At 44.6% G+C, this 21015-nt stretch overlaps 1 protein-coding gene across 3 annotated transcripts in view; it reads left to right on the top strand.

Moving 5' to 3' along the window:
* The window catches only part of XPNPEP3 (X-prolyl aminopeptidase 3), a 120608-nt gene extending 110551 nt beyond the window's left edge, over nucleotides 1-10057 (top strand). For all 3 annotated transcript variants that reach the window (XM_029590449.1, XM_029590450.1, XM_029590452.1), the window contains one exon: nucleotides 9471-10057. In XM_029590449.1, the coding sequence (XP_029446309.1) occupies nucleotides 9471-9637 (167 nt within the window). In that variant the 3' untranslated portion in view covers nucleotides 9638-10057. The remainder of the gene's footprint in view (nucleotides 1-9470) is intronic.
* The last annotated feature ends 10958 nt before the right edge of the window (nucleotides 10058-21015 follow it).

Genomic DNA, 21015 nt, shown 5'->3' on the forward strand with positions numbered 1-21015 from the left:
TATGTGTGAGAAGAGGTGCCTGCCTGTGTGTGGTGTATGTGTGTGTGAGAATGAATGTGTGCATGCCTGGGGGATGGCGAGGGAGTGGTTTGAAAATGAATGGGAGCCTGCCTGGGGGTCAGTTTCAGTGTGTGAGAATGACTTGGAGCTTGCCTGGGTGTGTGTGTTTGTGTGAGAATGACTGGGAGCTTACCTGGATGTGTGTGTTTGTGTGAGAATGACTGAGAGCTTACCTGGGTGTGTGTGTTTGTGTGAGAATGACTGGGAGCTTGCCTGGGTGAGTGTGTTTGTGTGAGAATGACTGGGAGCTTGCCTGGGTGTGTGTGTTTGTGTGTATGTGAAGGAGCCAGAGAGAGTGAAAACATGAGTGTGTATGAGAAAATCCAGGGGAGTAAGAGTTTGTGGGGGGGGGGGGTGTGTGGAGGGGGAGAAGAGTGTCTTAGAGCCTGAGAGTGTGTCAGTGTCTGTGAGAGTGAGAGGTTATGGTGGGTATAAGAGCATGAATGTGTATGTATGTGACAGTGTATGTGTGAGAGAGAATGGACATGTGAGTCTGTGTGAGAGAGGATAACCTCCTAATCCTGGACAATATCAGGGTGACTGGAAATCAAGAGCTCCCATGTATGGACAGCAGGGGCTTTTTAAAATCCTTATTAGTTTTAATTATTGGGTGTTATTTGATATATGTGCTGTTTTGAAATATTTTATTGGTGTTTGGGAAATTGTAAAAAATGTATATGATTTTAATTAATAGAAATTCTATTTATCAGTAGTTTTAAAATATTCTTTTATTAGTATGGTTTTACTGTTATAACTGATGCTTTACGTTTCTTGATTTTATTTGTTTTATGAGGAATGGTGGTTCTGTTTTTCCATTGTTAATACACAGAGTCTGGCTTCCCGGGGTTTTCATTTCAGTTTTTGTCTAACTTGTGCTCCTTTATTTTTTATTCTGTATTTAGTGAGGGTCTGTCTCTGCTCTGTGTGTGTGACCACGATGAGAGATTCTGCTAGCATAGGGATCTATAGCAATCTGGTTTGTTTTGTTTCCTCAGTAGGTGGTGTATTGGTATTCTAGGACCCAGTGTAATATTTACCCTTGCTTTTTCACAGGTAGGGTTATTGTTGTTTGAGTCCTTGGTGTTATTACTGTTATGTTACGATGGGATTGCAGTATAGATTTTTGAGTGTCTTTTTTGCGGGGTTTTGTGTTAGTTCACAATGTGCCTGGCAGTGGAAGGTGTTTGTGCTGCTGTTACTGTGAGGTGACACCAGAATTTGAAAATATTTTTTAGTATGATGAGCTGTAAGGGAAACATCCAAGCTCCATTGTTTGGGGGAATTTCAGTGGATGCACAGAATTACAGAACTGGAGGTGCAGGATTTATATTGACATTCCATCCCTTCCTATAAATTCCAGACTTCACTCTCCAGACTTCACTCTCATAGCCATATAGAATTAATTGAATGAGGCTATCAAATAATTTTATAGTGTGAAACTGGCCAGCTTTTTAAAATTACGCAGAAGACCCTTTGGACTTTTTTATTAACACCAAATATTCAAAAGCTCTGTTCATCCCATCAAGCTCATATATCTCATTAAAGAGGTAAATTGAATAACACAATAACTTTGTTTTATTATTGTTACTCATAAATTATAACAATAACATTAATCTTGGAATATTATATATTTTTAATATAAAAGAAAGGTTTTCACAAGATAGGTTGTGTCGTGAAACATTTTATTATGTATATATTTATTTTATTTATTTATTTATTTTTTATATACCGCGATTCCTATATGAGATACAGATCGCCTCGGTTTACAATAAACAGAAAACTTCGCTCAAAGGCAGTACATAAAACAGTAGAATACTAAAAAATACTAAAAACGGTACAACTGGTGCAGCTGGTACAACTGGAACAACTGGTACAACTGGTGCAAATGGTACATAGAAAACTAGAGCTGATACAATAGGTATATAAAACTTGTGGAACAGGAGCTGGGAGCAGGCAGTGGAGTTGGAGGTAATGTGCAGGAAGAAACTGTGAAACTGGTCTGGACGATCGCCTCGTATATTGATGTACCATCAACAAGAAACAGGAGACAAATGAGAGAAAAATAAATATGCTTCAAGGAATAGGAAGGGATTAGCATCAAGAACATAAGGGAGAGGGAGGGAAGAAATGTGAAGGGCAAGCCTGTTATTAAAAACCAGGGCAAAGATTAAGTGTCAGGGAAAGCTTGGAGGAAGAGCCAAGTCTTAAGATTTTTTTTGAAGGTCAAGTGGCATGGTTTGAGTCGTAGGTCAGGAGGGAGAGCATTCCATTGGTGAGGGCCAGCTGTAGATAGAGCTCGCTTTTTTCTTGAGGTTTTCGCTGGTGGGGCATAAAGTGTGCCTTTGTATGCACTTCTGATGGGTCTGGATGACGTGTGAGGTCTCAGTTGGGTGCTTAAAGTGAGTGGCGAGAGGTTTTGCATTGCTTTATGTATGATTGTGAGCACTTTGAATAGAATCCTGTATTTGACGGGCAGCCAGTGAAGAGTACGTAAGATAGGGGTGATGTGATCTCTTTTATTGGAGTTAGTGAGGATTCTGGCGGCGGCGTTCTGTACCATCTGTAGTGGTTTGATGGAGTTGGTAGGGATGCCGAGCAAGAGGGAGTTACAATAATCAGTCTTGGATAGGATGATGGATTGTAGCACAAGACGGAAATCGTTGAAGTGAAGGAGTGGTTTAAGCTTTCTGAGGACTTGCAATTTGTAAAAGCATTCCTTAGTGGTGTTATTTATAAAATTTTTTGGTTTAGCTGGTTGTCTAGCCAGGTTCCTAGGTCCTTGACAGCGGATGGAAAGATTGGGTTAGGGGTTGTGGGTTGGGAGGAGATTGGAGGGTTGAGCCGGATGTAAGTGTCGTCATGAGAGATGATGAGCATCTCAGTTTTGTTGGAATTGAGAATTAGGTTGAGACTGGCGAGTAAGTCCTTGATTGACTGCAGACAGACATTCCAATGGGCCAAGGTTTTGTGAAGGGAGTCTGTGATTGGGATGAGAATTTGAACATCGTCTGCGTAGAGGTAGTGAGTTAGCTTAAGATTAGTGAGTAACTGGCAGAGTGGGAGAAGGTATATATTGAAAAAAGTGGGAGAGAGGGAAGATCCTTGGGGGACTCCTTGGTCTGAACAGACGGGAGGAGAGTCTTTATTGTTTATCCTAACTTTAAAGAACCTGTTGCCTAAGAAGGACTTAAACCAGCTGAGGGCAGCTCCCTTGATGCCAATGTTTCCTAGACATTCTAGAAGAATAGTGTGTTTTACCGTATCAAAAGCTGCGGATAGGTCTAAAAGAACAAGAAGGTAGGATTGACTGTTGTCCAGATTCATGAGGATGGTGTCTGTGAGAGATAATAGGAGGGATTCTGTGTTCAGAGATTTGCGGAATCCGTATGTTGTTTTCTTCCAGATATTCCGAAAGCTGTTTGTTAACATACATAAATTGTCGAAATACATTTCGTTCGTTTAACCTTTAACCTCTGGTTTGCTAGTAGACTGAATTACTGTGTCACGAAATTATGTTTGTCTAAAAAGTGTGTCACCAACATGAAAAGTTTGGAAAGCTCTGCTCTAGATATACCCCTTCAGTAACCTCATCTCTTCAGTATCTCTCTGTCTCCTAGCAGATGCGAACACTATCCCACACACTAGAATAGTGTTAACAAATACAGCAAAGAAGAAAGAAAAATAAAATTTACCTTAAAGAAGATCAAGCCCCGCTCTCCTGCGGTGAAACCTAAGGGTCCCTCCCCCAGTTGAGAATTCCTGAGGTGATTTCCGAGATCCCTCAGAGGTGTGCCTTGGTCTGGTAGCCGGTTCCCAGCATGGACTTAGCCCCCAGAGTGGCTGAAAGGCAGCGGGTGCAAAACCGAGCGCAGCGGTGAAGGTAAAGCCCTCTACCCCTGCAGCTGGAGACCGTCCTGGCACTCTATTGGTAAGCGCCGAGACCAGGTAAGCAGAAAACTTTAAATCAGACCTCCGGTCTCTGAGGCTCGGATTGCCGTACCGATTTGAATTACTTCCAAGCGACGTAAAAGGGAGCACCAATCGGGTTGAGCAGCCCTGGTTTGGCTAGGCCCCGATCCGATGCAGGAGTCCACGTGGAGACCCTCGGGGTTGCCATCTTATGCACGGGGACGCCGGCGCCAACTTCCCCTCTCGACTGGCGGTATGCGCAGGGCAGGCCGGGCAGTCAATGTGCCTAACTTGCACATGTCCGATACAGACACGTGCACAGCTGCGCGCACAGCAGGCGTGCAGAACCGTGTGCACAACTGGGCCACGCGCACAACCGAGCGCACCCTGCGCGCATAACCGAGCGCACCCTGCGCACACAACTACGTGCCACAGCCACGTTTACAGCTACATGTGCGCATTGAAGCTAGAGGCAATGGCACCGGCACCCAAGAAGGCCAGAAGGCACTCTCTTTGCACAGCCTGCCACATAAGAGCCGTGCAGCCTGAACTGGAGACCTGCTTGTGCCAGCATTGCGAGGAAGCCCAGAGAAAACCAAAGCCTGGCCCCTCACTGTCTGAGGATGGGTCCGGAACTACTACAGACTATAGTTCCCCAAATCTATGCATCTCTGAGATGGCTTCTCCACAAGAGAGCACATCAGGGGCTCCTAGGCCGACTGCACCTGGGGTTAACATGGACCCAGGGACCTTCTCCTGGTTAGAATTTTTCCAAGGATTACAAGCCTTCATTCAGGCACAATCAGCCCTGGCTGCTCCCCAGGTTCAACCCCTGCCGGAAGCACAAGATCCTCCTGGCCCCTCTTGGATGCCTCGAGACATGCCTCACCTAACCAAGAATTTCCCTGACAGGGACCCAGATACATCGATGATGAGGCGACTCCCTGGAAGAAGGAGAAATCCCTCCAGGCCTGGAACCATACCGAACCATGCGTCGCTTCTTCCACAAGGATGAACTACCAGCCCTTGTTTCCCAGACTCTGAAGACTTTGGGTATTCCAGGCATGGATCCGATGGCGGAACCAAAGAAGAACCCCATCCTGGTGCCCCTTCGTAAAGCCTCATGCTACTTCCCAATGATGGAAGCCAACCAGGAACTGATTGACCTGGAGTGGGATGCCCCGGAGGCCAGCTTCAAAGGGGGTCGGGCCTTGGAAGCCCTATACACCCTAGAACCAGCGACCAAGGAACGTCTGCGTTTCCTGAAAGTGGACACCATGGTCTGTGCCGTCTCAAAGCGAACAACGATTCCCGTTGAGGGAGGGGCTGCATTGAAGGATACTCAGGATAGACTATTGGAATCCATCCTTAAGTAGGCCTTCGACGCAACAGCAATGACACTGCAGCTTGCTTCCTGCTGCGCACTGGTGGCACGTTCCTGCTTGCTCCTCGAGAGAGAGGCAAATAACTCCGGAACATATACCGGTGAGACGATGGAACCTGCAGCAGCCTTCCTGATGGATGCAAATTCAGACCTGGTGCGTACCTCAGCCAGAGGCGTAGCCTCGGTAGTGGCAGCCAGAAGACAACTATGGCTACGGAATTGGTCTGCTGACGCGACCTCTAAAGTGAATCTCACAAGAATGCCCTTTAAAGGATCTCTCTTGTTTGGAAGTGAATTGGAGAAGTTAGCCAGCAAATGGGGCAAATACCCAGTGCCTCGGCTACCAGAAGATAGGAATGAAAGATCTCAGCGTCCCTCACCCAGAAGAACCAAGGGCAGAGGCTCACAACGCTTTAGAACCTACAGGAACTCGCAGTTCCAGGCACCACATCCCTCTGGAAGGTCCCAGCCCTTTTGGAACTGACAGACCAAGAGAGGAGCAGGCCCGGGGACAGGATCCAGCCATGCTCCATAATGAGAATGGGCTGACCCATCCACAGGAAGAGAAAATAGGGGGTAGACTTGCCCTCTTCTACCAAAGATGGGTCAAGATCACATCTGACAAATGGGTACTAAACATCATTCGAGAAGGCTACTCTCTGGGGTTCCGCAGCATCCCTCGAGACAAATTTATGATGTCACCCTGCCACTCCCACACCAAGAGACTGGCAGTAGAAACCACCCTGACAAGACTACTAAGTCTGAAGGCAATAATTACGGTTTCCACACCCCAACAAAATATGGGGCGCTATTCCATCTATTTTATCGTTCCCAAGAAGGAAGGATCATTCCGACCCATCTTGGATCTCAAGAACGTCAACCGTCATCTGCGGGATACTACACTTCCGCATGGAGACCCTTGGTTCTGTCATAATGGCAGTACAACTAGGAGAGTTCCTGACCTACCTGGACCTCTCCGAAGCCTACCTTCACATTCCAGTCCATCAAGATCACCAGCATGTTCTACGCTTTGCAATACTGGGTCACCATTACTAGTTCCGAACGCTGCCTTTCAGCCTAGCAACCGCCCCCAGAACATTCTCCAAAACTATGGTGGTTGTGGCAGCAACACTGAGGAAGAAAGGAATCTTGGTACACCCTTACCTGGACAACTGCCTGATCAGGGCAAAGACTTCGGAAGAGGGCCAGCAGGTGACCAGCAGAGTCAAGAGCCTACTGCAGGAACTCGGTTGGGTCGTGAACACAGGCAAGAGTAGTTTGCAGCCCTCTCAATCCCTAGAGTACCTGGGGGGCCCATTTCGACACCAAACAGAACAAAGTCTTCCTTCCCCGAGGAGAAGGAAACTGACGGAACAATTACGACGATTGATGACCAATGCATGCCCCACGGTATGGGACTATCTTCAAGTCCTCTGCCTCATGGCATCAACCCTGGAGGTAGTCCCGTGGGCAAGGGCCCATATGCAACCGCTCCAACGCTCCTTACTGTCACAAAGGAACCCACTGTCCCAGGACTACTCAATTCGTCTCCAACTACCAGCAGAGGTACGTTCTCAGCTTCAGTGGTGACTACAAGAAGACCATCTAAGCAGAGGAGTAAACCTATCCCCACCGAACTGGACCTTGCTCACTATGGATGCAAGCCTGCGAGGTTGGGGAGCCCACTGTAAGGAGCTGACGGCCCAGGGGCAATGGAACAAGGAAGAGGCAGAATGGAACATAAACCGCCTGGAAGCTCGAGCAATCAGACTAGCGAGCCTGTGGTTCAGCCACAGACTCTGAGGCAAAGCGATTCAAGTAATATCGGACAATGCTACAACGGTAGCTTACATCCACCGCCAGGGAGGAACCAAGAGCCAGCAGGTGTCGCTGGAGATAGACCCTCTCATGGCATGGGCAGGGATCTCGGCCTCCCACATCGCAGGAAAAGACAATGTCTCAGTAGACTTCCTCAGCAGAGAGAGCCTGGACCCAGGGGAATGGACGCTGTCAACCACAGCCTTCCAACTGATAGTAAATCTCCCAGCCATGGATCTACTGGCCACCTATTCAGTGCCCAAGTCCTCAGGTTCTCCAGCCGCAGACGAGAGCCACACTCCCAAGGCATTGACGCTCTCGACCAGACTTGGCCAGAGGAAGACTTACTGTACGCCTTCCCCCCATGGCCGCTACTGGGCAAAATCATCCACAAGATAGAGCATCACAGGGGACTAGTTCTACTAGTGGCCCCGGATTGGCCAAGGCAACCATTGCACACAGACATGCAAAGACTCCTTGTGGGGAACCCTCTGTGCCTTCCTCCACACAGGGACCTGCTCTTCACAAAGATCCGTTTCGATTCTCTCTTACGGTCTGGCCCTTGAGAGGACACACCTGAAGAAGCGAGGTTACTCGAAGGCCGTAACTGACACCCTGCTCCGAGCGCGCAAGTTCTCCACATCCCTGTCGTATATACGGATCTGGAGAATATTCGAAGCCTGGTGCGAGGACCGCGGGATTCCCATGATTCTGGACTTCCTACAGGACGGTATGAAGAAGGGGTTGTCTCTCAACTCCCTCAAGGTCCAAATAGCCGCACTGTTCTGCTTCAGAGCCAAAGTGGACGGTATCCGACTATCATCCAGATTTGTCCCGCTTCCTGACAGGAGTTAAACAACTACAGCCACCCCTAAAGTGGCCGGTGCCCCTATGGAATCTCAATCTAGTATTGGACTTCCTAGCAGGGACTTCCTTCAGACTAACGCGCGGTCTGTCACTACGCCTCTTAACATTGAAGACGGTATTCCTGGTAGCAATATGTTCAGCTCGTCGCATCTCTGAACTACAGGCACTATCCTGTCGGGAACCATTCCTTAGGTTCACTCCTGGAACCATACAGCTGCGCACCGTCCCCTCCTTCCTACCGAAAGTGGTCTCCGAGTTTCATTTCCCTGCCATCTCCGGATGAACATAAGGGCTCGGAAAACTCAAGCCTTCTTCGCCACCTAAATGCCGGCAGACTCCTGCTGCGATACGTGGAAAGATCGGAACCGGTGCACAAAACGGACCACTTGTTCGTTCTTCACAGCGTGAAGAAGCAAGGAGAAGCGGCCTCAAGGGCGACCATAGCTCGCTGGATCAAAGAAATAATCAAGGCAGCCTACATAGAGGCAGAAAATCCCTTACCACTACAGGTTAAGGCTCATTCTACGAAGGCCCAGGCAGTCTCATGGGCAGAAACCAAGCTGCTGTTGCCCGCCGAGATCTGTCGGGCAGCGACGTGGTCCTCCATGCACACCTTCTCCAGGTTCTACCGCCTGGATGTTCAAGCCCAAGAAGACGCAGCCTTCGCAAGGGCAGTATTAAGTGGGCCACGGGCAGCCTCCCGCCCTGTCCAGAAGTAGCTTTTGTACATCCCACTGGTCCTGAGTCCATCTGGCTACACGCTAGGAAATAGAGAAATTACTTACCTGATAATTTCGTTTTCCTTAGTGTAGACAGATGGACTCAGCATCCCACCCAAGGCTGCCCCAGAGAAGGAGAACCTCGGAAAGCGAACCTCGAGACTAAGCAAATACAGGTAAGCCACTGCCTACCCTTAGTTCAAGACACCCACAGTTTGTCCGGTGTCGGCGTTAATTGGCTGAGTGCACTGGCGGTCTCCAGTCTTGAAATCAGTTTTTATTTATTTTATTTATAGATTTTTATATACCGATGTTTGGCGCTGGCCTTCACAATGGTTTACAGGTGAAGGCCAGCGCCAAACTTGATTGAATCAGTTTAATCAAGTTTAATCAAGTTAATTAAGGAAAGATATATCCACAATGGCTTTTCGAAGAGAATACTGAAGAGCTGAGGTTACTGCAGGGGTATATCTAGAGTGACGTCAGCTTTGAAATCTGACTCCGTCTCCTATTTGCTAGCAGAAGAGCACATAACCCACTGGTCCTGAGTCCATCTGTCTGCACTAAGGAAAACGAAATTATCAGGTAAGTAATTTCTCCAATTTTGAATAGTGAGATAATTGGGTTTTCTGTAGAAGAATACAGTTTTTGCAGGGCAACCATGAACAATGTTTGCTGCACCACAGTTTCATCCTTTTTTCTCCCTTCTGCAGGTATTTACATCCCGGAAGAGGACTCCTCTGCACCTGAGCCTTTTCGTGGGATTGGCGTGCGCATTGAGGATGATGTGGCAATTACACAGGAAGCACCACTTGTCCTCTCTACCAACTGCCCAAAGGAGATCTACGATATTGAGCAGATTTGTGCTTGTCACCAATAAGCCTGCTCTACGCCCACCCCCAAAGTTTTCAGCAGAAAAAGCAGCCTATTGCAGCTATTGGTATTAGGAGTTTTCTCTGAGCTAGATGGGAGAAGTGAACAAATCTTTATCCATCAGTCTGGAGTAATCTGAAAGTCAGCGTGAAAAGCTGTTATATATCATTGCCATTGCTTTATTGCAATGCGTTTATCTGCTACAGCACAATCACCAGTTAGTAAATTTCAGGTGCTAGCCCTCAAGAGGAAAGACACTTTCACTGTGGAGTTCAGAGGCAGGAAGGCAGTAGCAGAGCTTCAGCAGAGCTCCCTTGCTGAACAGAGCCTGAAAGGCTGCTTGTTACAAGTGAGTCTTTTAGCCGACAGTACTATGAATGTATCGATACAGACATAAAAACTAAAACTGAGCAGTGCTCAATTTCTATTTTAGTCTAGTTTTTGATTTGGTAAACAGTTTTAGCTATATATAGTTATCACTTACTATACAGATATAGATATGTAGATAGTAAGTAATAACTGGTACTGAAATTCTCTCAAAAGAGAGAACTCCCAATTTGTATAATTATGGAAAACAAAAATGGGAGAATACACATATATTTTCAAATTAATGTTTCAAGTGTTTCACACATTTTTATTACAGCTTACAAAAATATAAAAAAAATTATTGCTGTAAATACCACCCACCAAAAATGTTAAAACCACATATCAATCATACAAATTCATCCATCTCAATCATACACAATCCAAGAACAGATAATACATAAATGTTTATAACATTTATATTGTATCTTTATCACAGTTTATGTATAGTGTGATAAACACCTGACACATTGATTTGAAAATATATGGGTATTCTCCCATCTGTCACATATTTGCCATCTGTCACAGTTTGGGCAATATGAATTGACTGGTGGTGTGTCCAGCCTTAAACGACCTTCTCTGCCCCACCCTGCCCCCTCCCAACCCCATCATGATTGGGGCTGTCCAATCATGGCCAAGTCTATAAAGCCAGCCCCTTCTGCCAGCATTGCTGTGCATTGAGCTTATGAAAGGAGCCAGCAAGGCAGGAGAGCAGCAGTGTATATCACAGAAGCAAATCAGCAAGGGATGAGTAAAAAAGTGTTCAGATATCCATATTTAACTCTCTTCCAAGTGGTTCTTTGTTTTATTGAGGGGGAGGGAAGGGCATTATGCTTTAAACATTTTCTGGTTACTGGAGCTTTAGGACAATGCAGGCTTTTTTTTTCCTGCTCTTAGAAAAAGGGGATCTACTCAAATTTACTTATTTTTATCTAATTTTAACCCACCTACCACAATGTCCTTTAGACAAGATACAACATAAAACAATTACATAAGTTAATTACATTATAAGAAATGAGAGTAAAAATAAAAGCCCACACTAAAAATTATAATATTAAATTAACCCTTATATAAAAATCAAGATATCCATCAATAATAGCATACACTAGCTCTATTGATGATAATCCATAAAATCACAAGAAGGTAAAGAAAAACAGGCTTGCATAAAAGCTTGCTAAATAGGTAAGCTTTCTAAAAACCAAGAGACAGATATTCAAAAAGCCACTAAGCAAGTGAGATAATAGAGAAATTAATTCTTACCTGATAATTTCTTGAGTTTGAGTTTATGCCTCCCAGCTATCAGATGGAGATACAGACTAACAAGCTTGCTGATGTCACCTTATATAGGCTCCCGTGCTGATATCAACCTGCCAGTATTTTATGTAAAAGCTAAGATAAACATTTTTACCTCGCCTCTATGTAAAAAAGAGACGGCTTCAAACGGAAAACAGGACTGGAGAAGGGTGGATCTGGTTCCTCTTCACAAAAGTGGTACCAGGGAGGAACATGAAAACCACAAGCCTATTAGCCTTACCTCAGTGGTGGGAAAATTAATGATGAGACTGCTAGAGGAAAGAATAATGAACTATTTGCAATTCAATGGGTTACAGAAACATGGTTTTATCAGAGGAAGGGTCCTATCAAACGAACATAATTGATTTATTTTGATTGGGTGACTAGAGAATTGGACTAAGGATGAGCACTCAATGTCGTTTACTTGGATTTCAGCAAACCTTTTGATACGGTCCAGCATAGGAGGCTCATAAATAAAATAAGAAGCCTGGGAGTGGTCCCAAGATGGTGAGATGGATTACAAATTGGCTGACTGACAGAAGTCTGTGAGTAGTAATAAATGGAACCTATTCTGAAGAAAGAAGAGTGATAAGTGGAGTTCCTCAGGGATCGGTTCTGGAACCAGTTACGATCAAAATCGATATTGCAGAGGAATTAGAAGGTAAACTTTGTCTTTTTGCAGATGACACAAAGTGGACACACCTTGAAGAAACAGAGAAAATGGGAAGTAACCTAGAAAAACTGGAGAAGTAGTTGAAGGTTTGGCAGTTGGGATTCAGTGCCAAGAAGTGCAGAGTCATGTATTTGGGGTACAGCAATCAGAAGGAATTGTATGTGTTGGAGGGCAAAAGACTGTTGTGCACAAACTGGGAAAGAGACCTCAGGCTGATAAGTTTAGATGATCTGAAGGTACTGAAGCACTGCGACAAGGCAGTGGCTTAGGCCAGAGAAATTCTGGGCTGCTTTGAAAGAGACAGCCAGCAGGAAAAAGGAGGTGATAATGTCACAGTACCTATCCTTGGTGAGGCTTCACCTGGAGTACTATGTTCAATTCTGGAGGCCTCATCTCAAAAAGGATAAAGACAGAATGGAAGCAGTCCAGAGAGAGGCAACCAAAATCGTGTGGGGTCTATATGGAAAGCCAGATGAGATGAGAATGAATGTCCTTAATATATATACCCTGGAGGAGAGGAGAGACATGGGAGGTATGATACAGACTTTCAGATACCTGAAAGGAACTAATGATACACAAAAATCAAATCTTTTCTGATGGAAAGGAAGCTTCAGAACTAGGGGTCACAATATGAAGCTCCAAGGGGTAAGACTTGAACAATGTCGGGAAATATTTCTTCATGGAAAGGGTGATAGATGCATGGAATGCCCTCTTGGAATAGGTGTTGAAGACAAGAATGGTAATGGATTTCAAAAGGGTGTGGGATAAACACAGAGGATCCCTGCTGACTAGAGAATGGAAATGAACAAATGATGTAACTTTACTATTACACCTAAAGTTTACATTTCTGCTTAGGGGTACCTGCACTGAACAGCATTTGCTTAACAGAAGGCTTGGGAGTAGTCTGCACGGAACAGCAATTGATACTACCCTTAACAGAAAGCTTGGGGGTAGCCTGCACAGAGCAGCAGTTGCTACCATCCTTTAAAAAAAAACAACTTGTTGGGCAGACTAGATGGACCATTTTGGTGTGTATATTACTATGTTAGAACAAACAACAGAAAACAAGAAACAGAACACACATATCTTGTATTCATTGCACACACAAGCAGGAATTCTAAAAGTGAATTAGAAGAATAACACTTGGCAGCCTAGGGAAGATTCTGGACTGGTCTGGCTGGACTCAAAGAAAGGAAATTATCAGGTAAGAATTAATTTCATTTTCCTCTTTATACAGTCATACCAGTCCAGATGCCTGGGATGTACCTAAACTATCCGTACTGGGTGGGACACTGTCAAGTTCACTCTCAAGACTTCCAAACCAAAGAAAGCCCATTCCATGCCTCAGATCGAGATGATAGCTTCGAAGATGTATGCAAGATAGCCCAGGTCTTCCCCCTTGGAGCTTCATATTTTGAACCATAGTTTTGCAGCTTCCTTTCCATCAGAAAAGATTTGATCCTTTCAGGCTCCTGAAAGTCTGTATCATATCTCCCCTGTCTCTCTTCTCCGGGGTATACATATTAAGGACCTTCAGTCTCATATGGCTTTACATACAGACCCTACACCATTTTGGTTGCTTCTTTCTGGACTGCTTCCATTTTGTCCTTAACCTTTTTGAGAGGAGGTCTCCAGAACTGAACATAGTATTCCAGGTGAGGCCCCACCAAGGAGCTGTACAGTGACATTATCGCCTCCTTTTTCCTGCTATTTATGCCCTTTTCAATGCAGCCCTGCAAATATCCAAAGGGGACACCAGGCTAAGTTGTGCCCAGAAAGCCACCTACAGCCTGGTAGAGTATGCCCATAGTTTCTTGGAAAGCAGCAATCCTTTGCGTACGTAAGCCTATCCTATCATTTCCTTAATCCAACAAGCTATCTGAGCCTTCAACGCTGCACCACCTTTTTTTAGAATCATTAAGCAGAGCAAAGTGATTTTCTGAGGTTCTGAAACTATTAGTGACCTATAATATTGCAGAAGAACTCTCCTAACATCTAAACAACAAAGCTGAACATACTCATCTCCACCTGAGTCCCTATGAAAGGAAGGGAGACATACCATCCAGTTAAGATGAAAAGAGCGAAACCAACTTAGGGAGGAAGGGAGGAATCAAGTGAATCTTTACTGCCTCACCTGAAAAACCCAAGAAAGTGCTCTCTACACCATAGAGCCTGTAGTTCTGAAATGTGTCTGGTGGAACAGACTGCTACCAAAAAAAAAAAAAAAAAACTGCCTTAAACAGCTTAAGCGACAACTCTTTCAGAAGATCAAATGGATGCCCAACCAAGTATGTCCCTGCCTAATTCAGATTCCAGGCACTCACTCTCTCACTATAGACTGAATATGTTTCACTCCCTGAAGGAAATGAGTCACCTCCAGATGAGACAGTAAGGGTTTGTCCATCATCCTTCCCTTGTAACAGGCAACGGCTGTTACCTATACCTTTAAGGAATTAAGGGCCAACCCTTATCCAGTCCCCCCTGCAGGAATTCTAAACTAGCCAGCACCAAAACTCTTCTCACCAAGATATTCTTAAGCAAGCACCAAACCTCAAACAACTTCCACACTCTCACATACGCCAAGTATGTGGAAACTTTCTTGCATCACAAAAGGGTATTTACAATCTTCTGAGAATATCCTTTTTCTGCCAGATAAACACTCTCAAGTGCAAAGCCTTCAGACAAAACAGACAGATTCTTATGAACCACCAGGCCCCTGTCCTGAATCAACAACAATAGCGGATCCCATCCAGCATCCTCACTAGTTCTACATACCAGGGACACCTTGGCCAATCGGGAGCTACAAATAACACTAGCCCCCAGTGCCCGGGAATCTTAGAGGTCTCCAGTGAGCAGAGTCTTGTAGAAAGAAACACGTAAAGAAGGCCCTGAACTAGCCAGTTTTGAATCGGAGCATCCATACTGGATGGTCCTCTTTCCTTTCTTCGGCTGAAAAATCTTTGCACCTGTGCATTGCTGCTGACCACCATCAAATCCACCACTGGTTTTCCCCACTGGACACAATCTGGGACAACGCCTCCTGGGACAGACTCTGTTCTCCAGGATCTAGTCTGTTGCGACTGCAGAAGTCCGCTTGTACATTCTTTACACCCACTATATGAGAAGTGAAAAGTCCTTTTACATGCTTCTCTGCCCAGTTGGTAACAGCAGATATACCTCTTCCGCCATATACCAATATCTGGTGCCCCCTCACTATAACATTGGCTGACAAGATCCTGACCACCTGATCCTGAAGATTAGGAGCAAACTGAAGGAGTGCTAACCTTATCACTCTGGTTCCCAACCAATTGGTGGACCACTTGGTTTCTTTCAGATTCCAAGTGCCTTGAGCCACCAGCTCTTGACAATGAATGCTCCAGTCCCAGAGACTGGTATCCAAGATCACATATATCCAAATGGGAGACCCAAGATTCAAGATCCACTCCCATTTCCAGGTTCTTGTGTACCAGCTATCAAAGCAAAACCTTCCCTGGCTTGCATCATCAGATGGATCCTCATGGAATATGCCTGGGACTGAGGAGACAGAGTAAGGTCCTCTGCAAGGATTTCATGTGTACCTTGCCCAAGGAACTAAATCCAAGGCAGCTACCATGGAACCCAATAATTGAACATAAATCCACACCGTGGATCTCTAAATCCTCAATAAGCCATGCTCCTGGGTTTGCAACTTCCAAATCCTTACATGTCAACCATATCCAGCCTTTCTTGGTGTCTAACCGAAGCCCTAGGTATTCCAGGATTGTGAGGGTAATAAGTTGCTCTTGACAAAATTGAGAATCCAGCCCAAATCCTGCAATAACTGCGTCATTCTGACTGTCACTAATTCACTTTCCTAGGCTGACTTCTTTCAGATCAACCAATTGTCTAGACACAAATGTTCAAAAATACCTTCTCTACAGGCCCGCTACCACCACAACCCTCACCTTGGAAAAAGATCTTGGAGCTGTGGCCAACTCAAAAGAGATAACCTATCACTGAAAATGCTTTCCAGTCACAGCAAAGCAAAGATAAATCTGAAATCCTTTTTTCTGGAAATGTAGATACACCTCCATCAATTCTCTTTGTCACAGTGTTATTATAATTGATTTCAGTCTCCATCCTGAAGTGGAATACCTTCATAGTCTTGCCAACCTGCTTCAAGTCTAGAATAGGGCAAAAGGTACCCTCCTCCTTAGGTACTCCGAAGTATATCGAGTACTGATCCTGAGTCCTCTGTGATGACGGGACTAGAACTGCTGCCACTATATGCAGCAATAGCAAAAGCATCATCCATATGGCTTCCTTTTCTGAATGGAGTAACAAAGGAAAACCATAAAGTGTCTGACTGGAAAACTCCAAAGTGTAGCCATCCCTGATGACTCTTGAGACCCACTGATTCAAAGAAATATGGACCCATTTTCTGGTAAAAAGCTGACAATTGCCTGCCTAGCTTTTAAACCGGTGATGGCCTCCCACATCTTCATTGGAAGATCCAGAAACTTCTGGACTCCACACACGCTCTCCTCCTGATATTCCAACCTTACCACCTTTCTTGGCATTCCAAAAGGACTAAAACCTACTAAAGAGTCTAGATGCTTACCACCCACCAACCTTCTTGGCATTACACACTTGCATTTCCTAAAGTGGCTCCTAGCTAGAGTTATCCATGACATCTTCTAAAGCTCGTCTTCGAACAATCTGGGAAATTTTGATTCCTCATAGTTTCACCAGCTTTTCTAGATCTTCTCCAAAAATGTTCTCTTGAAGGAACATTTGACCCACTTTATCATGGAAATTGAATTTATTTATTTATGCATTTTATATACTGTCATTTCAAAAAAAGAAGATCACAATGGTTTACAAAAGCAACATTCACATTAAAGGTCCACACAACATCAGAACATGTGATGTTCACATTATAGGTCTACACAACATCAAACATGCAATATTCACATTATAAGTCAACATAACATCGGAACATGCTAGTTGTATTGTTAAATAGTAATTCATGATGATTTAGTTCCTTTTAGGTAATCTTCTAGAGGTAGTCAGTGAGATGTCTGGACAGTCATTAGGTTTCTTAGTAACTTGTCAATTGTTCACCAGTCCATATCTAAGTGAATCTGCAGACCAGTTACGTAGCCACAGCAAATAAACAGCTACAATACTCCTAGCCAAAGCCTAGACCAAATCATATGAGGCATCTGCCATAAAGGATACTCCCAGTTCCATCTGAGCCACATTCACCAAGACCGGGCCCCCACATTCTAAAAAACTTTCCTGTATGTGTTTAGACAAAACACAATCCTGCCCTAGCAACAATCCCGTTGCACACAGCCGCAAACTAGCAGCCTCATGTGCCTACTTAAGCACGGCCTCTGTCTTCCTGTCCTGAGCATCTCTGAGGACAGAGCCTCCTTCCACAGGAATAGTAGTCCTCCTAGTGGCAGCACAAATGAGCAGGTCCACCTTAGGAATTTTCAGCTCTTTCCTGAACCAAAAGGGGGATACAGCCTCGCCTTTTAAAATTTACCTCTGGAGTATCCATTACACAAAATCATTTTCTTACAGATGATATATTAAATTTATATAAATAAATATAAATACATAAGAGTTCAAATCTTTAATTGATCTATACCACAGAAATGCTTTGGATGGTTTCCTTAAACTTGTCATTACATGGTCTTCTTGGAGTTTTTCTTCCATTTCGTGGAAGAAAGTTCCTCTTCAAGGAATAACCAAACCATAACTGAAAAATCCTCCTCCCTGCTAATTATCCTTAAGGTCTAAAAGTGACAAAACTGAAACCACAGGACTTCCTTCCCTCCCGTTTCTCCTGTCTTTCTGCTCTGGATTCCCAGGAGGAGTTCCCGCAGGAAAGAAACCTACAGCTGCACTCAGCCTATAGAAGAAAGGCCTGATGCAAAAATGTCATAATTTCATTGAAACAGAGGCCTAGGATGAGGAAGGAATCACATCTCCACATAAAGAAGGAGCTGTGCTTCTTGGAACTCCACCCAGAGGAGCTTTAGACCAGATCACTGCAGCATCCAAGACCCTCAGAGCTAGTGCAGGAGGGCCGCTTTCTGAGCTGCTGTTCCAGTATGGCTACTGCTCCCACCATGGCAGCATGCACACTGATGGGAACAGCCTGCAGAGAGCCCTGCCGATGCATTCTCCATCCCCAGGACAGGCAGCTCCGCATGCCGCCCTCTCTCCCTCTCCCCACACGGTTTACAGAGGCTTGCTCCTTCCCATGCCCGACATGCTCCACATGCGCTGTGAACTACTGAGTGCTTCCCGTGCTCTTGAAGACATGCCACTGCTTCCTCCCCTACCTCTCCTAACTCAGCCCACAGTCCCTGACCAAAGCGCCAAGGGAAAAAAAACCCAATAACTACAACTCACCCTTAGATGGCAAACTGTTCTCCTGCTTTCCACTTTCTTTTTATTTAAACAGCTTTAACAAACAGGAACCAGGCACAGCCATAGGGCTCAAGAGAAGAAAATATAGTGAGGGAAGCCTTGTTAAGTACTTTTTGTCTTTTAAGGAGGAGAAGAGACAGCACAAGAGATTAAAAAAATAAAAAATGAGGCAGGGGGAAGAGGGGTAATTCCAGCAGTCACAGCCAGGAAAAACCTTGTTACAATAACTGGAAGCCCCCTGGTCCACTGTCTGTGCTCAGCCGAGGGAGGGAGAACAAAACTTTCACCACAGGAGCTGCCCATCCAAATTTCTGTCTTCTTCACCCAGCCTAAGGAGGCCTCAGCACACAGCACTGGATGCTTGCCTGCCATCTGCTGGAGATAAAGAATACTGTCAGGCTGAGGTCAGTACAGGAGCCTGTATAGAGTAATGTCAGCAAGCCTATGAATTTCTGTTTCTGCTGGTTAGAAGGCTTAAACCCATGTGTCTGGACTGCTCTGGCTGCATGAAGAGGAATGGCTTGATTTCAGCTGAATATTCAACTAAATTTAGCCTATTAAAATTTAATTGGTTAGATTTAGTGCTGCTGGGATTTCCCAACTAAACTTAGCCAGTTAGTGCTGAATCTGGCACTAATCAGCTAAATCCTCTTAAAAAAAAAAAAAAAAAAGAAACATTTTTAAAAAGCCAGGGGGACCCCATACCCTTCCCCCCAACCCTCCATATGTTCCTCCTTAATATAAAAGCAAGCCCTGTGACCTTTGCTCAGAATACATAAAAATTGCAGTGGAAGCCTTGGGATCTCCTGCCTGCTCCAGTCCCAAATAAGTATAGAGGGCTAGCCTGGGGGGGGGATCCCTTTTGCCTGTCATTGTGTCCAACCAGTCATTAACGACAGGAGGCATCTGAAGCTGAGACCATACACCTTCATTCACAGCCACCAAATATTTTAACCTGATTAGATCCCACCCCCTCTCTGGCCATCTGTACTTGACCCATTGCAGCAATAGCCTGTTGAGAAGATGGCATCGACTACCATATCCCTTTAGGACTCAATACACGTGCATCCTGAATGCTACTCATAGGTATCACTATATTGTGATGGCTAGGATTCTCTCTCCACCATGGGCTATGAATGAACAATGCAGCTGGACAGCATCTGCAGCCCAGTGAGCAGAAGCCAAAGCCAGCAATCAAATCCGTGCCTCTCTCCCATTGCTACTGAGCTCTTGAGATGGCCTTTGGCCACCTTTTTACATAGCATAATTTTTTTTGCTGTTTTAAGTTGGGTGAGAGGTGCACAGTAGGTGACAGACAAAAATGTCATTTTATATTTATGAGGATATCAAGCATGAGCGGTTTTACAGGAGTGAATCAGAAAAAATGGTTTGGGTAGTTATGTTTGTGTGTATGTGTGTGATGGTAATTGTGTAATGCTTCAGTGTTAATATACTTTTGATTAATAACATGTTATACATATTCTCCTTTATAGCTACAGCAGGTTTGGGTGGTTATACAACATTTCTTTTGACATCTGATTTTCAGCTTTTAGGATTCTGTAAGTGTAGATTTTTTTTTTTTTAATGGGCTGAAATTGTTTGCAAATTTGTATTTTCAGGTCATATGTATACAAAAGTGTTTTGTGTTAAATCAGGCATCGTGTGACTTTGACTCGTATAGCTCAAGGTGCAGAGAGATCACAAGTAGACTTTGCTTTAAAATCTTGCACTTTAACTGAAAAACTTTTATTTTCAAGTTTTTATCAGCTGTAATTTTTTTTTTATTTATAGTTTATTAAATTTCTAATACATTTTACAATGAAAAAGAAAATAAGTAACTTGGGATTACATACCAGATTAATCAAGTAAATTTAACAAAAGAAAAGAAAAAATAAAATTGTACGCATTTCCAACCTTTAAGTCCACATTATCAGGGAAGCCACATCACCAAAGAATTTTAAAGAAAATTTCATACTATTATGAATACAGAGACTAATTTACTTAAGTGACCAGCTTCATATATCCATTATTAAGTAGTTACAAATCCCTCATCCACCTTTATCAGAAAGAAATAACTCCAAATGTTCAGGTTGGAGAAAACCAAACTTTGGGCCTCATTTTCTAAAGTATCGCAGGCCTGCGATACTTTAGAAGATGAGGGGCGGGGGGCCGAAGCGGGGGGCGGGCCTGCGCTAGCCGGCAGTGATCGCACCGTCGTGATGCGATCGCTGCCGGTTTCGCACCCAATAGCGCCACCATAGGAGGTGTAGCTATTGGGAGCGAAATAGGCAGCGAAAAGGCACCTACCTTTTCGCTGTCTGTGGCGTCGGCACAGAGTCAGCCCCGGTGACGCCCCAACTCCTCCTCTTCTGGGGCCGACTCCGCCCCGACTCCACCCCCATCCTGGTATTGCACACGATAAGGGACTTTTCGTGTGCGAGCGGCTTGGAAAATGAGGCCCTTAATCTTTTGAAATTTGATAAGACACTTACAGGGAAATTTGAGGAAGAATGTAGCCCCTAGAGCCAACACTCTCTGCCTCAACAGTAGGAATTGTTTCCTCTTCAACTGTGTATTCCTTGAGACATCTGGGAAAACCTGGACTAATTTACCACAGAAAGAAAAGCTTT

Source organism: Rhinatrema bivittatum, chromosome 2 (genome assembly GCF_901001135.1).
Source record: "Rhinatrema bivittatum chromosome 2, aRhiBiv1.1, whole genome shotgun sequence".
NCBI classification, from domain to species: Eukaryota; Metazoa; Chordata; class Amphibia; order Gymnophiona; family Rhinatrematidae; genus Rhinatrema; species Rhinatrema bivittatum.